Raw genomic sequence first — 16,815 nt, 5'->3', positions numbered from 1 at the left:
TCTGTGGCTTTGCTGCCGTCATCTTGTGTGCTGCGTTCGCGTAATCCATGTTGTCACTGCACGTGTCAGTGGATTAGATTGAGTTGTTAAGGTGACAATGCTAAATTACACGGATAGAGGTATAGCTCGTAATATCTGAAGCTTTGTGGGGTTAATATCGGAATTTTGTATTTTTTTAAACGCGAATAGACAGTAGAGTAGCATCGGCCCTGAAAAGTTCAGTACAATAAAGTTCACGGTCGTTGCTTGACCTGTGCGAAGCTGACATAGTATATAACAGGTCACGTTGCTCCGCAGTCCACTAGCCTTTCTTCGATGCTGGCGTTTCGGTCAGCAAGGCCAGACCAGACCAGACCAGACCAGGGCGCCCGAGTTCAAACTGTCCAGTGGGGCCCAGTACCGCGCAGGCCACGGTACGCCGAGATTTTTTTATTTTTGTATTTTTTGCTTTTATGATTTTGCAGAAATAAATAGCCGATCCAAAAATTTGCAGAAATATACCCCTATTGAAATAGCGGTAGGTAAAAAAAATGGAGTTACCGCCAGTTCAAACGATGGTCGGGTGATGTGGCAGCGAACGGGTAGCTAACGGTGGTAGCCGGTTACCGCCATTTGAGACGGTGGTAGCTACCCCCTCTCACGATTTCGTCGGTGGGAGATGGTGGAGCTAGCTATAGCCAGTTGAAACGACTAACCAGCTATAACTTCGAGTATTTTTTTATTATTTTATTTTCGTGTAATTTTTTCTCTGAGTTAAAAAAAATATAAAGTTACATTGCAAGTACTAAATATTTAAATTTGTCAGTATTGGTTGCAATATAAAACTTCCTAATTTGAGAAGGATAGAGCGTTTCGAGGAAATAATTAAAATTGAATTGCCATTAAATACATAGTTGTTTCCAGCGAAATTACAACATATAAAAATAAAATTCGTACATAACATACGAGCACCAACGACTGTAAACTGAACAATTAATTATAGATTGCAATGGCATGTGCGGCACAGATGCTATCCTAAATATGTGCCGTTGCTAAACCTAACATGCCTTAGGTAATTGAAATAGCTGGGGATAGAGCCATCTCTACTTTCTAGTAGAACTGGATTTGCGAGAGCTGGGAGGGCCCAGCCTAATAGTAGCCAGCACCCCCAGAGGAAGGCGGAGACGGTGGACGATCCTTATTGTGGTGGTAGGGGCACTTGCACCATGGATTAATACAAATCAAGTCACCTGCGATGTTAACCACCCAAGGATTTGCATCAATTTCGGATTGAAGATCCTCCACCCTATGCTCGAGGTCAAAGATCTTGCACTTGAGGTAGTGGATGTACTCTTGGGGTTGGCTCAGGAAGTGGAGGATCGACCCACTTCGCATAGCGGCAGTTTTCTTCATTGAGATAACACTGAACGTGATGTTAGTTTGTAGCACGAAAGCTTAGCAAGAGTAAGGAAGTAATAACTTAACTCACCAAGCCATACGGACATCGAAAGAAACGCCGGCTTCCATCACCATAGCCATCAAACAGCTGCACGACGCAAGCCATGCTATGGTGACACATTAGCCATGCATCATGGCAGTCGTTATAAGACCTAAGATAGTTTGGAGGGGCATAGTTAGTCCTATCATATAGAGGGAAGTCATCGAGGGGTGTCATACTCTGTTGGACCAAAAGAACCTAGCCAAGTGATGGTGGGAATAGGAGCATCCCCTCCTTCTCCCCTCCTCCCACGACCTCTCCCTCTTGCGGATGCCATTGTTCTTCCTCCTACTCAGTGGTGTGGAAGGATACGGGAGAGGGAGGTCCATATAAGGAGTGTTGATATGGAGATGCACTGTGCCCCCATGTGTTCAGTACCCTGTCGTGTTCAATCATCCTGAAAAAGGTTAGATATAGGCTTTGCAGGTGCAGGAACGTAGGGCTCAGTGTGGAGTCCCATCTGCCTGAGAAGGCTCACGTTTAGAGTTCTTGCAGTCGATTGTGTAGGCTTTTCATTGATGGTTCATATCAACAGTGCATTAGCACTATTTGATTACTGTACTGGCAGCAGAGTAGTATAATGGCAATAGTGTGGAATCTAAGTACTTGAAGCATGAAGGTGAAATGTTATAATAGTACAAAGAATAGTACAATGGCATGTGAGGCGTCCAACATGACAAACCTAAACAACACCTTGCTTAGGATAAAATGCCTTAGGTAATGTAAATTGGTGGATCATAACTAATGTTCTACTGGGTGAACTGGGGAAGTTTCCCTATCCTCGTTGTTTTGGAAGAACATTCTCACTCTTCCTTCTTCATCTTCTTTTGTCGCTCTTCTTCCTGGAGGAGTTGCGCCTGACGAGCTTCGAATTCTTCCTCCTGCCGTTTCAGTGCTGCCTCTCGAGCACCTAATTGGTTGCGCTGCCTCTGCAGTTCATCCTCCGTGCTCTTCAAATGGATCTGTTGTTGGCGGATGCGTCGCTCTTGCTCAAGCCGAGCAAGACGTGCTGCGTCTTAAGCTGCTTCCAGCCTTCCATAGTATTGGGCTTTGGTCTCTAGCACCATTGGGATTATGCCCACCTCGATCCATTCCATAAATGTGCAAGCCTGCATGTTGATTCGTGATTAGTTCTAGGTACCGGTACCTAGATAACATATTTAAAATGCTTATGAACGGATTGACCTTGAAATCATCGTCAATGTCGGGACACTTGAAGTACCTACACCCCTTCTTCCCCCTAGGTACTCGATCCTCCCAGACTTGCAACCACATACGGAAGCCGCAATGGCATTTGAGGTGCTCATTCCATGGTGGAATCCTATTTTGCTCATCCCTCCACGATGACATTTCTTAGAGGGAGAAGCAACCTCACTACAAGCGTTGCATTTGGGTTGGGAAGTGGTAGCAGTGCGTTTGAATGTTGCGTGGATGTCTGATATATAGAACGCTACAAAGGCGGCTCGGTCTTGCTCTAGAAAGAATTCAAAACGATGCGGAAGCAAAACACAAGCAAATAGCCGGCCACAAGCTTGCACTAAGTTACTGGACTATTATGCCTCATCTGGAATCAATAACACAGCAGTACAATTTTAGTTGACAAGCAAAAGCAATTAGCAGTGCTGAAAAGGAGAGCTAGTGCAAGCAGCAGAGCACCTTCACCTGTACCAAGATCCAAACGCAGGCAAAAGAGAAACTACTACTCCAAAGATTAACTTAATACTTGGCCATGAGATTCATCCAAGTCAAACCGAGGTAAACAATATTGAGGTTAAAATAAAAGCTCCTGCATCCATATCACTCAACATGCCACAACAAGTAATTAAATAAACCGAGGCAATGATTGTATACTGAAGCTTGAAAGTTACACACCACAAATCTGATGTCCAAAGTCTTGTGGAGCTGAGGTTGATTATCTGCACGAGTTAAAGACACGAGAAGATCACAAGCTGCAGGAGGCAAGCAAATTAGAGAGAAATAAAATTCCAAACTGCAGCTTTATCATATCAGGCAAGCAGAGACTTTGATCTGGCACTGAAACAACAATATGAAAGCAGCACTGGAGAAAGTCTGAACCTTCATCACCAAAAAAATTAGATAATAGCAAGCTGCAGGGGCGGATCCAGAACGGGGCTGCGCTCCAGGCTGAGCTGTTGTTCACACCTCCTGAGCCTCCTTTTCTCTAATTGAGATCATAGTTTTTTTTAGCTAAACACCACATATGTTACAGGGGCTACATGGGCTTGCCCCGGGCTGCAGCCCGGGCAGCCCGGGCCCTAGATCTGCCCCTGGCAGGCTGCAAAGGCACTATACACAGAGGCCAATCTGCAGAGCCAAGATCAACAAAAGAAATTGTCTGATGCTTCACCCAAGAGCACAGAAAAAGAGAAGCAGATGGTTGAAAGGTCCAGAGTCTAGCAGACCAAGAACAGGAGGCTGAACTCCCTTCAAATTGTCATCACTTGATCCCACCAACTTTCATGCAGACTGCTTATGCAGAAATCACATCAGTCAAAGCTTATGCAGAAAGGAGTACAAATGAACAGCAGTGGTGCATTAAAAACCAGCTGTAAGAAGATTGTAAGAAGTCATGAAAAAGCCCAAACATTGCATGATCAATTGATAACAGAAGTGGGAAGTCACCAGCAGCTAAAACATTGCATAATCAATTGAAGCCAAGTCATTCAGCTGAAAGAACACAACTGTACCCTATACTGAATAATAGTTATCTATTTGAGACATTACCCAATCAGAGGCCTAAATATTCAGGCACCAGAACACATCTTTCAACCTAGAAGCAAAAATCCTGTCCCCGAAAATTGCATGCATTTGACAATCGCATTCTGGTGATCAAGATTGCAAGGTGTGGGAAGTCACCAACAGTTAAACTTTTCTGGTGAAAGAACACAACTCTACCCCATGAAGGGAAATTTTCAGATAGCCTATACTGAATAATAGTATTTTAACCTGTAGCATTGCTATTTTCACAGGAAGTAGTATCCTGATTGATAAAATATGGATGCTACAAAAGAGCAATGCACCTTGATTGTTCAGAGCTTATGGTCCAGGCCTATAACTTATTGTTCAGAGCAATTTGGAAAACAATAGTTCAGGCGCTAGATTGTCTAAATGAAGGCATCATCAGAAACAATGAATTACTACTTCATGCTAACATCTCCTTGCTTTGATCTGATGCAATCTTATAACTGTAACTAAAAGTAATTTGGGCCCTGGAATCACCTTGGATCAGCCTGTACATTGTCAATCTTGTATTATTCTTTTCAGCTCTTTCTCACAAAAAAAATAGGTGTGTTCAATTAAAATATTGACATTTAACATCTCCTACCAATCATTCCCTTCTACAGTCCTGGTAGCAAAGAGATGCAGCAACTATGTACGAGTTGGGTGTTTGCTTCTGGGAAATCAAATAAAAATGCTAATGTTCAGCATTAACATGTCAGAAGCTATAACTATCAATTGTGTGCAAGTCAGAACATCTATGATCTTGTGATAATGGTACTTATTAAATAAACAAAGGGGATACGTTCTAATCAAACAGAAACTTCCAATTGTGTCCAAGTAGCACCTGCATTCTAAGAACCACATGATATGTCTTGCCTAAACAAAGGGGATACGTTCTAAGAAAACAGAAACTTCCAATTGTGACCAAGTAGTACCTGCATTCTAATTATGATATGTCTTGCCTAGAAAAAAAATATGTCAATGCATCCTCATTGGATCAGTTAAGCATCATATGAATCTTGTTGGTGACAGAACTACATAGAACCACCACATTGACATCCATGGACTGGCTGAATTTCCTGTCTAGCTCATGAACAACTCTACCCCATGAAGGAAAATCCAATTCAGAAGCCAAAAAGTTCAGGATAAATCACTGCAATCCACAGGATCAATCACCCGGCCAACCTCCCAACGAAGGAAACCCATCAGACAACCCTAGAACCGCGGTACTGTAGATCATCGGACAACAGATGGCCCGAAAAGAGGAAAGAAACTAACCTGCCTCGTCGGCGGTGCGGCAGGGCCTCGACAACGGCCTCACGACGGCCCGGCTCCGACGACAGCGGGACGACGGCTCGTTAGGCAGGCATGAGGAGAGGGAGAAGGAGGGTGGGTGGGCGGCGATGGCGCAGGGCGAGCGAGAGGAGGAGGAGGAGGGCAAGCCGCGGCACAGGGCGAGCGTGGGGTGTCAGGAGGGCGATCACGTCGCGTCTGTTTCGGGGCGTGGGAAGAGGAAAACCGTCGAACCTCTTCCTAGCGGTGGATAGGCGTCGTGCGACGGGGGCGTCGGATGGAGGGGAGGGTTGGACGGCGCGGAGATGGCTCGCATGCCTAGGACACCGATCGCACGGCGCAAGATCGTAGGTGGCGTAGCGAAGGATGGTGATGCCCGCGGTAACACCAAAAAATCATCCGACTTTTGGTTTTTTTTAGAGAAGAGAAGAGAAATAGAGATAGAGACGTTATCATCAGACGTTCGGGCGCTAGCAGGTCTGTATGTCGGTGTTTTATACCTGACAACCTACCGAGGTATTCCGAGGTAGTAGATTGGTTGGTGGAAGGTCGTCGGACCTGAAATTCGAAGGTAAAAGTGAGGACACAAGATACGGAATTATACAGGTTCGGACCGTTAGTGTATCGTAATACCCTACGTCATGTTTGATGTGTTGTATATTGCGCCCTGCGCTTGGGTGTTATTTTACCTTGGTTTAGGCTTAAGGATTTTGGTCCTCTATTGTGATTATATGAGGTTTTCACCTACTGATCTAGGGACCCCTGCCCTCCTTTATATACTCTAGGAGACGGGATTACTAGTCGGTTATAAGGAGGAGTCATAGTAGGATTACATGGTATGAGTCCTAGTAGGATTACAAAGGAATTCTAGTAGGAGTCCGTCTTCTTCCTTTCTTGTGGGTACCGGGGATCTATCCCCGATAAGCCTCCGAGCGCTTCATAGTCGAATGCAGCAGTCTTCGAGTACTTTTTAGATTCTCACTGAGTAGTATTAGTACTTTTCGAGTAGTTTGTCTGGCTGATTCTTCAAAGTTCTTCAAAGCTGCCATGAGGCTATGGTGTGCTCAATCCCTTGATCGTCTTGATTTTGTAATCTTCATCTTTGCTGATATGGAGAGCGGCGGAAGTCGCACTCCATATGGACTAACCCGTCTTAGGTTGAATCGAAGAATCAAGCTAAGGGTCAATAAAATCTTGAATCTTCTACCTCTATCTTGAAAAAACAACCGTTGGATATAGCTTACCAGCTCACGAGTCTTGGATTGATTAAATAATCAATCCGAGGGTCTTTATTTTTCATGCAAGTCGTCTTTCGAGTAGTTATTTGGTATCCGACCCCCAAACTAATGCGGCAAGTGAGTCGTAGGAGCCACGTTGAGTAATTATTTGGCACTTAGTCTCTGAGCTTGGAAGCTAGATGAGCCATTGGAGATATTTCAAGTAGTAATTGGCACTTATCCCCCGAGCCTGGGAGCCATTGGAGGTACGCTGAGTGTCCTGGAGAGTCATCGCTGAAGCTTGACCTGCAAAAAGAGATGCATACATTATGTAGCATATTGTAGAATTTGGAACTACAAAAATTTATTCGATGATGAATGTAATGTAAATATTGTGTGTTATGCTCTTATTTCGGCCATATTTTTCCCGAGTAGTTAGCCTATTATGTTTAGGCTCTCAGTCCCTGTTTAGCCATTGCCACTGCGTGTGAAATCTTTCTCTCATGTACGCGTACTAGCACTACTGCTACGCGTTTGATATTTTTGTCTCGTGTACGCGTCCTAGCGTTTAGGCATGACAGAAAATCCAAAATTTCATGAATTAAGGCGTGTTCTGCTTAAGTAGATTAGTGACCGCTAAGAGAAGACATTTAAAATAAGTAGTCGACAATGCGATAAAAACAGCACGATTGCGTGTAAGTAGTAGTTGAGACTTCTCTACCTTTTGGTGAGTAGAGCATGTGCTGCCGCGCATAAGGTTTGTGCCTCCTTAGGGTGTAGCCGCTGCGAGCCTCCAGCACTCAGTGCACCAAACCCATGGCCGTAGCCTCCAAAATTCGATGTACCAAACCTGTTAGCGGAGCTTCCGGAACTTAGTGCACAAAACCCGTGGCTCTAGCCTCCGTAATTTGGTGTACCAATCCATGCCTGTCAGTTAACATGCCCCAAGAATAATTGGCAAAGTGTAGCTCTGGAGGGTAATTTTCGTCGAGCGACATACACCAATAAGTACTCGATGCGTTGCCCATCATGTGGAAAACAAGCCAGAAAAAATATATGAAATAATTAAAAAAAGTGACTTAGTTTGATTCGTGAACAATTGTTGACGAAACCGTATCGATTGTTGATGAAGCCAACTAGTTGGAGTCGATTCCGACTAGTTGTTGATCACATGGAACCCGCCCTCGACTAGTTTTCTAGTCGAGACAAATAGTCGAAGTAGACCGTCCTCGACCAATCTTCTAGTCGAACCGAGTAGTCAAGCAGACCGTCCTCGACTAGTTTTCTAGTCGAGACGAGTAGTCACTAGTGAGGCGGGGTAGACGTCTTGCTCTTGCAGAAATAGTCGATCGCATCATCGGAAATTTGTTGGTGCAAGTTGAAGTCTTTCTGGTAGTTTTTTTATATGCGCATAGCTGAATACACCATTGATTTCCAGCGCCAGAGGAACAGCAGCAACTATTTCTTTATTTTGATGCTTGGTGTGCTTTTCCATCTTCGATCAACAAAGCTAGTCTCCGCTTCGGACTCAACTAAGAAAATCGATTCCCTATAGGATTCGGTCTTGACGCCATCCAATTCTATTCCATCTCGATCTTCGACTAAGAAAATCGATTCCATGTAGGATTCCGTTTTGACGTCGTCCAATTCTATTCCATCTCGATCTTGATGCTTGGAAACGATCATCGGTAGATGAATTGCTCCACTCCACACTCCGTTTCGAATTCCAATTCGGCGAGAACATATGCTAGCTTGGAATTAGCCTATCCGACGACTTCACCTCGGACTCCGACGTAGTTGCACACAGAGTCGTCCATTGGATAGGGGAATAGCATTCTTGTCTTGTAGAGTAGATTAATCTTAACGAGGTCATTCAAGCTCACCCGATGATTTCAACGATCACCCTACCTATAGCGTCAGCTATCGGTGTTTTATACCCGACAACCTACTTAAGGGTATCCTGAGACAGTAGATTGGTTGGTGGGGAGTCGTCGGGCTTGAAACTCGAAGGTAAAAGGAAGGACACAAGACACGAATTTATACATGTATAATATCCTACGTCCTGTTTGGTGTATCGTATATTGCGCCCTGCGCTTAGATGTTGTTTTGCCTTAGTTTAGACTTGAGGATTTGATCATCTGCTATGATTTTCACCTACCGATCTAGGACCTCTGCCCTCCTTTGTATACTCGGGGACACTCGCGGCTGGGATCACTTGTTACAACTTTTACTTCCGAGGATCTATCCCGACACCGTACGGTTTTTTTTTTGAAACGGCGAAAATAAAGTCAAAAAGGCATATTCTGAACTCGTGCGCATAGCCTTCAGAAACATCACCAGGTCTGTGCGGCGCGCGAGTGTGCCGCCGCCGCCGCCGAGATGCTGCCGTCGCTGGCGCGCGCCGGCCGCGCCCCTCTCCGCCGCCTCGTCTCCACCTTCTACTCGCCCCGAGCCCTATTGCCTCGCGTCCCGTGCGCCATCAGCAGTGGCGGCGGCGGCGGCGGCGGTAACCTCCCGCTCTACGCTTTCTCCTCGCCGTCCCGCGACAGCGCGTGCGGCCCGGCGCCCGGCGCCCGGAGAGGAATGAGCTTCCGCACCCGCGCGGTGGACTTTGGCGACGAGACGCCCTCCAGCTCCGCTGCGGCGGGCTCCGACCTCTCAGCGCCTTACCTCTCCGTCCACATCCGGTGCCGCAGGCAGGACGCGGTCAGTACTTCACGCTCTCTAGTCTCCGCACTTCGTAGTTCGTAGACATTTCGATTCCTTCACCTGCCTCGAGTAGTTTCAGTGTCTCATGCGATTTTTCCTATGACATTGCGAACCAGGAAGTGCTCTCCGAGGCGCTCTTGTGCTTCGGTGCTAGCTCTGTGACCGTGGATGACATTGAAGATGCTGGAAATCTCGATGAAGTGAGTGAGTACTTTTCTGCGCGTGTACATTTGCAATTTCCATGACTACTATGCTGCTCAGATGAATTCCTGCAATCTTTTGGGATAATTCGAGTCCGCAAAATGTTAATTACGCAGATCTCCATAACCTCCATGTATGCTGATGGGGAAGACGTGGACTCCAGTGTTTCAAGTGCCGCTAGCTCAGCTGGTTTGAACTACAGCCCAGGGTATGAAACCACTGTTGGGAAGCAATGCGATTGGGTGGCAACTGTGCAGGTTCGGAGTTTCGGACTGGATGTTGTACACTTTTCCTGTTCATGACCTTTAAATGACAATGTTGCTCTTTCTGTTCCCTAATTGTCACATGCAGTAGTAGATAAAAAAAGGAAACTATTCAGCCATCAGTTTTAGACTGTATGCTTTGGGTAACTTTTGACTTTTATAACTAGGCGTATGGTCTAAGACTGGGGTTGGCCGTTGGCATACTAGGGATCCGTTTTTCCGTTAATCTCTGAGTTCAGTGCACGGTTTTCGCTTGTCAATTAATTGAAAATATTACTTGTGGTTGCTGCAGGAAGCATACGAGTCCACTGAAGTGGCTGATGGTCTTTGGGTTGTTCCTAAATGGAGAACTCCCCATGTATGTATTCACATCATGCTATACCCATTTAGTTTTTTAGAGATTCTAAGGATGCTGCTTGTTTTTTTCCCCTGTATGTTGATAATCTTCGTGAACTGAGAAATTTCTTCTCATCCTGTTCCATCCACAGGATCCGCAGGCCACAAATATAATCATCAATCCAGGTTTGGCTTTTGGGGCGGGGGAGCACCCGACAACTAAGCTGTGCCTTCTACTTCTACGAGAAGTTATTAAAGGGGGTGAACATGTCTTGGATTACGGGACAGGCACTGGAGTTTTGGGGATTGCAGCTCTGAAGGTATCATGTCTTTGTGTGTTTGTGGTTCGCTGCTGCCAAGTGTCATGATAAGAAGGCAGTTTTTCCCTATTTCATTCACTCAATGTACGCTTATGAATGCAGATGGGTGCTGTTCTAGCTACCGGGATAGACATAGACCCTCAAGCCATAATATCTGCTTCTGAAAACTTGTTACTGAATGGTTTACGTCCCAACCAAATGCCTGTTTATTTGGTACCAACGACCGACCAGCCCTCATCCTTCCCAAGTTCTGTTGACAAATCAGAAGAGAACAAATTAACCAATAACCATGACTTGAAGTCTTCAAGGGGAACATATGACGTAGTTGCAGCAAACATACTTCTAAATCCCTTACTGGAGCTGGTCGAGGACATAGTTGGTTATGCAAAACCTGGTGGAATAGTTGCCATTTCTGGAATTTTAGAAGAGCAGGTAAAGGAATAAATTTTATAAAAGTTTCATGTCTCGCAGATATCTTTGCTTATTTATATGTTTCTTTTTGTATTTTTGTCTTATAAATTCAGGTGCCAAAAGTCAAAGAAGTTTACTCAACGTACTTGGCCAGCATATCGGTATCTGAAATGGATGGATGGGCCTGTCTTCAAGGAACAAGGAGAGTCTAGCGGCAAACTTTTTCTCTGCCGCAGTCAGGGCGTTTGACCATACAATTTTCCGACCATCACGAGAGCTTTTCCTCCAGAAATCAGAAATTTTATCCTAACTTAACTCTTTTTGGTAGGATTACTTGAATATCATAGAACAAATGTTCTTGACGAGAATAGGCTGTCGAGTGTATGTTCCCCATACCGGATTAAATATGTTTGAAGTGATACGATCTACATTAGTCCTTGCATGCTTAACCATTGTTGATTTTTACATTGTAACGACAGCTATTGAGATTGTAAGTTTGGTTGCCCCTTCGATGCTTGAGAAGTCCTATTTTACTGTATTTGACTGACTGATATATCAATTTCTGGGTTTGAGAAGGCGTGTAATGATGAACAGATCTGATCACACGCTTTTTCTGTGTTGAGCAAAAGGTATTCAAAGGATGACAAGAAGTGATGAACAGATCACATGCTTTATAACCGCCAGTATTAACTAGGATTTCCAATGGAGTCCGTGCCAATGTAAAATGTGGCTTGTAGTAAAATATCAACATCCCAACTTGATTTTCTTAGTTACGCTATACTATCAGCCTTGATGAACGAACACTTTACACTGAAGGTAGGATCACAGGAAACCTCTGAAAATTTCCTTTTCAGTTAGTACAAGAAATGACAGAAATACTAGTCCTTTTCAACTAGTACTAAAAAAAACCCTGGTTCCAATGTAAATCCGATTTTTTGACATTCCCGTAGGCATAATATCTTTCTGCTCACACTTCAGGAAATATAAGCCCACTGTTCTCTGATAACACATTTCTGCTCGGAAATCTAGGAGCAAACTATGTATATATTGACACACAGTGTTTCTCCTTTACAAGGCCTTTGCCCTCAAAATCATAGTAGAGCGGCATGTAACAATCTGGGATTTTGTTAGGTAATCTCAATCCCTCAACCAGTGTTTCCTGTCCCAAAAAAGCAACTTTTGCACTTTGCCATGACCAGGGAAATATTGTCCGTACCCAATCCTACTTCCATTTGTTGATCCAATCTACATTTTGCTGGGCATCATACGCTTAAAGAGTTCCTTTAGATCTGTGCTAAATTTCAGAGTTGCTTGCTTATTACTAAGAAACTTTGAGAACTCCATAACCTTTTCCTCTCCGCCCTTTTCAGGGGGGTTGTCGATAAATTGGGATGATGATGGTGCCAGAGCCCAAACCGATGAGAGCACTTTATTGGGTTTGTCCAACTGCTCCAAAATGGCGGGCTCTTCATTTTCTGCCAAGAAAGGAGATTGCATTTCTTATTTCATATGTTCAGAAGGGTTTTGATATCATCAATGCTGACTAAAGTTGAGAGAATAAAATAAAACAAGCGTACTTAATTAGCACCTGAATACTTGAAGATAATTTCAAGTGATTTGCAGGGGATGCTGAAATTCAGATGAGGTATTGTGCTTCCACCACCATGCTTAGCATTACTGGATATGGGAACAAAAGAAATAAGTGGTGGGGGGAAATGAGCTTTTTGAAAAATGCATAATTTCACCATTCCTCTAGTCACTAAAATGGATGAAATATTGGAGGCAAGTTAGCTTGCGAGTAGCAGGAACACTAAGATGGTTTTAAATATATTTCCTAAGTAGCACATATCCAACATAAAAGATAGCAAGTTGATACTGTCGACGAAACGGTAAATAAAGTTCTAGTTACTTTCTGAAATAGTGCTTCAGAAGTCTTATTTCATACCTTGTTACTATCCCAACCATTAGCCCATGCGAATTAACAAGAATACCACCACTGGCCCCTGGATGAACTGCTGCTGTTGTCTGCAGCATTACTGGCATGTCCATATTGTGAGCCTCCACAGTACCAGAAGGATGAGAAAGTTGAGTTGATGGGATTTGGACAACCTTTGACACAACCCCAGAGGATAGAGAGGAGCATAGGCCTATATTCAACTCAATTATCAGTTCCATACTAACAAAACTCAAAACATTCGAAATGGCATGCACATCGATCAAAAGAAGCATCAAACTGCTTAAGCACCAGATTCTAAGATTTGTCACCTGATCGAGGTCCAAAAAGGCCATGTCCAACTACGTATACAGATGATCCTGCTGTTGGACAAACAAATTCTGGTCTGATTGTATTTAACTCAATTGGAACCTCTTCCATTTGAAGCAACGCAACATCAAGCGGACCCTTTGAGATAAAAACCACACTAGCACTGCACCACACCTGTCTCTCCGCATGGTCCAAACGAACTGATATTCTCTTCTCTCTTTTGAAACCCAAGTTAAACAATGAAACCTCATGTTTGACAGCATCGTCGTTAGAGAATTTGCATTGTTGTGGCTGCAATGATCTGTTTTCTCTGGCACTGAGATATTCTCCAGCAGATGTGGTTTGTGCACCTAAAGGTGAAGTTCTTCCAAATCTCCAAGGTTCCAAGAGATGAGCATTTGTCAGAACTAAACCCCCTTTGTTTAGTACAATACCTGAAGCCCAAGATGAATCACCAACCGTGACAAGAACAACTGCGGATATAGCCTCTCTGATTGAAGGGGATGAAATGCAATACTGGTTAATTTTGTTGACTGTAGAAGAGACAAACCTCCCATAGTTATCTGGATGCTTTAATTCCATCATTTTACTCTCTTCATTTTTGTCATTAGGTAGCTTACTTGGTTCTCGCTCAATTTCCACCAGTTTCATGTTGTTCCATCCAGTGCATATTGCATCCCAGGTAATAACGAGCTGGTATGTAGATTTTAAGTAGCTAAGTTTTCATTTATTCGATGTGCAAAGGTATCTTGTTGAAACCAGTGGACTCACCTGAACTTCTACGCTGCTGCCTTTCTGCCTTAATGGGTTCATCAGCAACCCCACAAGGCAAGAATTTCGATCAAACACTGGAGCACCTTCCATACCTTAGTCAATTAAGAGATTATCAATAGCTAATGTCATAATATATGAGAAAAGAAATACGGAGTGACATTTACCAGGGAGACATTGGATGTCAGCCATCAGCAATGAGCACCTCACAGCGCATGGAGGAAGGAAATTTGCAACAGCACCAACTGATATGCTGCTTAAAGAACACATATGTATACAGATGAATATTACACTCTTACTCCGTTTTCTAATAATGGCGGCACAAGAAATTGTGAACAATAGCATGTCATATGTCGTTCCAGTTTCAGAAACATCAGTATAGTTACACTGAATATGCTTTCAAGGTCAATAAACATACCCAGAACAAAAACTAAGATTGTTTTGGAAGCTCTAGTGTATAGTGATGACATGCAAAGCAAAGAGTTACTAAAATTCTAGATAGCAACAGTTTTACATTGTCTGAATAACATATAGCATATGGAACAGTATCAAGTTTTAAAAAGTCTAGAGTTTACCATTGCACAAGTCAACATTATGAATGCCCACACTATTTTCCTGTTAATCAAATCCAGAGATTTGACAGGTTGCATTTGCTAAGTTCTGGTGCATACTAATAGACATTCTGCTAAAAGCAGTAGAATAAAAAAAACCTGTTGAAGAAATGGAAGGGTGACAGGAGGCCGAATGGAGATCCTGCTATCAGCAAAGGGTCCCCTCGGTGTTGCATCACTGAAACATCGATTTGTCTTTCATTCTGATCACCAATGACCTAGAGTTATACGTACAGAAGAAAAAACTACAGCTTTAATTTCAAGGTGCTAAATGTCCAGGAAAGGAAAAAATATGTCAACCTGTGCCTTACATTTGAATTGACGGTTGAAATTCCTAGAATAGCAATTCTTGTGGCAGACTTGGCCAACATCAATGGGTCCATTGACTCTACAGATGCGTGATTCCTGTTAGACGCGGGGGAAGATCTGATATCATTTTCAACCTGAGAAACACTAATGACAGTCAATTTTAGTGCATGACAAAAGAGGGACAGCAATTTAATTTGATGAACAAAAGGACCTGTTTCTCATTGACATTGGCCAATGACCAGCCTACATCCCATGATGGTCTTCCAATGAATGAGCCGTCATGTTTTAGTAAGGATAAAACAGAGTCAGCAGCTGTAGGTACATCAACCTAATGAAGAAATCAGGCTGCTGATCAGTCATTTAAGCATAAGTACCAAGGATGAAAACTAGCAAAAAACTACAAGTGTCCTCTTACTATTCAACAGAAACATGACCTTTCTTCCATTAAGCACAAATGTAGATCACTCATAACTAAGGTAAATGTAGTTCACTTGTAGCTAAGAACAATAGTAGAAAAAGAATATTTGCAAGTTGTAACAAGGATATTTAAACGAAATATCTCTTTTCTTACTGATCTCAGTTTTTTCCATGCGAGCAACCCAAAGCCAAACAATAGGTCATTGTTAGGATGACACATAACATTGTCAATGGAAAGCTAAGCATAAACACAATCGCCGCTATTTCTGAACTCAGAACATCCTCAGAATCTAAATAAACTAGGAAAGCTTTTATCCAATTAATGCCTGCTACTTTTTCACGCATCTATTAGTAACAGTATAATCTGACTAAAGAAGTAACAGTACTCACCATGGCAAGCAATCGAGCTGAAAGCCACTGTGGAGGTCCAGACTTTCCATCTCGAGTGTTCCCCAACGCCTCATGCTGCACACAGCAGAGCATGTTCAGGAGTTCAGGAAAAGTTTTTTGAAACCGGTATTTTGGAAGGAACAAATTCCTAGGACAGCACAAGTACCAGATAGTATATCGTGCAAAGTTGAAATCTATAAGTAATTGATGCACTTCCATCAAAATCATCAATGTGAGTCTGCTTAAGTTTTCTTCAGAGACACTGAACGAAGTGATGGAATGCTAAGCACGAAGTGATCTAGGATGCCAAATTCCACAGAGATGCTTATTATCCTTACCTCAACAAGCACATCAAGACGCGCCTCTGGTACCAACCTCGGCCGAAATTCCTGCAGCCGTCCAAGCAAGCAAGCAAAAGCTTAGCACTAGAACCAGTGATTGCAGAGTCATGTGTAAACCTACTAACCTCGCCGGGGTTACCGCGCTGCTCCGCGACTAGGAACGGCTCGACGAGCGACGCGGCCGTGAGCGCGACGTCCCCCGCCGCGTGCCCGTGGGCCGCGCAGATACGGTCGAGCAGCGGCGGCGGCTCGGCCAGGGCGCCCCGCGGCAGGAGCAGGGCCGACGCCGAGAGCGTAGTAGACCCCGACCTGGAACGCAACCAGCACCAAGTCAGCACGGGGCTTCAGGAAAGCTGTAATTGAGCGAATTAGGGGAGGGGGCGACGCACTTGTGGAGGTGGAAGGCGTGGCGGCGCATCTTCACGGCCTTGGGGTCCTGGAAGCGGAGGCGCCGGAGAGGGGGAGGAGCACGGCGATTAGCGAGGTAATCCGGTGGAGCCAGTTGCTGATTGAAGAGAAGGTGGTGGTGGTGGTGCGGAATCGGGGACTGACCGGGCCGACGATTCGAGCCATGGCGGCGAAGTAGCGCGCCGCCGCGGCGATCTCCTGCGTCTCCATGGCGCGCGGGGAGGCGACGCGGAGAGCACCAGCTGCTTTGGTTTCTTCTTCGATGGGGAAGCTTCTCCTTCCTTGCGTCGAATCTGAGCTGCTGGCGAGTGAATCAGAATTCAGATAGATTCAGAC

The 16,815-nt window shown here is 44.2% G+C and overlaps 2 protein-coding genes across 4 annotated transcripts; one reads left to right on the top strand and one right to left on the bottom strand.

Moving 5' to 3' along the window:
- The first annotated feature begins 9,057 nt into the window (after nt 1–9,057).
- On the top strand, nt 9,058–11,507 carry LOC117848315 (uncharacterized). Its single transcript, XM_034729664.2, has 7 exons — nt 9,058–9,435; nt 9,555–9,638; nt 9,756–9,896; nt 10,195–10,260; nt 10,391–10,558; nt 10,661–10,990; nt 11,083–11,507. Exons 1-7 carry the CDS (start codon nt 9,109–9,111, stop codon nt 11,179–11,181), a joined length of 1,215 nt encoding a protein of 404 aa, XP_034585555.1. The 5' UTR covers nt 9,058–9,108; the 3' UTR covers nt 11,182–11,507.
- A 113-nt stretch (nt 11,508–11,620) lies between these two features.
- On the bottom strand, nt 11,621–16,815 carry LOC117848314 (glyoxysomal processing protease, glyoxysomal). 3 transcript variants are annotated; one of them, XM_034729662.2, is made up of 14 exons: nt 16,624–16,814; nt 16,461–16,507; nt 16,197–16,380; nt 16,069–16,119; nt 15,731–15,805; nt 15,135–15,251; nt 14,926–15,057; nt 14,714–14,817; nt 14,171–14,256; nt 14,004–14,098; nt 13,235–13,925; nt 12,915–13,116; nt 12,558–12,646; nt 11,621–12,444 (listed from the first exon to the last, which is right to left on the bottom strand). In XM_034729662.2, the coding sequence occupies exons 1-14, from the start codon at nt 16,687–16,689 to the stop codon at nt 12,215–12,217; spliced, it is 2,169 nt and encodes a 722-aa protein (XP_034585553.1). In that variant the 5' UTR covers nt 16,690–16,814; the 3' UTR covers nt 11,621–12,214. The 3 variants fall into 3 exon arrangements, with proteins under 3 accessions (XP_034585553.1, XP_034585552.1, XP_034585554.1); XM_034729661.2 differs by having other exon boundaries at nt 14,714–14,832; nt 16,624–16,812; XM_034729663.2 differs by having other exon boundaries at nt 12,303–12,444; nt 12,547–12,646; nt 14,714–14,832; nt 16,624–16,815.

This window comes from Setaria viridis, chromosome 3, assembly GCF_005286985.2.
Source record: "Setaria viridis chromosome 3, Setaria_viridis_v4.0, whole genome shotgun sequence".
Lineage (NCBI taxonomy): Eukaryota > Viridiplantae > Streptophyta > Magnoliopsida > Poales > Poaceae > Setaria > Setaria viridis.
This window is presented reverse-complemented; position numbering and strand designations above follow the sequence as displayed.

Coding starts and splice junctions, on each gene's coding strand:
- LOC117848315 (XM_034729664.2), top strand. CDS start 9,109: ATGCTGCCGTCGCTGGCGCGCGCCGGCCGCGCCCCTCTCCGCCGCCTC. Junction 10,559..10,660: donor TGGGGATTGCAGCTCTGAAG/GTATCATGTCTT, acceptor TTATGAATGCAG/ATGGGTGCTGTTCTAGCTAC. Junction 10,991..11,082: donor CTGGAATTTTAGAAGAGCAG/GTAAAGGAATAA, acceptor TTATAAATTCAG/GTGCCAAAAGTCAAAGAAGT.
- LOC117848314 (XM_034729661.2), bottom strand. CDS start 16,689: ATGGAGACGCAGGAGATCGCCGCGGCGGCGCGCTACTTCGCCGCCATG. Junction 15,252..15,730: donor CAGCTCGATTGCTTGCCATG/GTGAGTACTGTT, acceptor TTTCTTCATTAG/GTTGATGTACCTACAGCTGC. Junction 13,926..14,003: donor GCAGCAGCGTAGAAGTTCAG/GTGAGTCCACTG, acceptor TCTACATACCAG/CTCGTTATTACCTGGGATGC.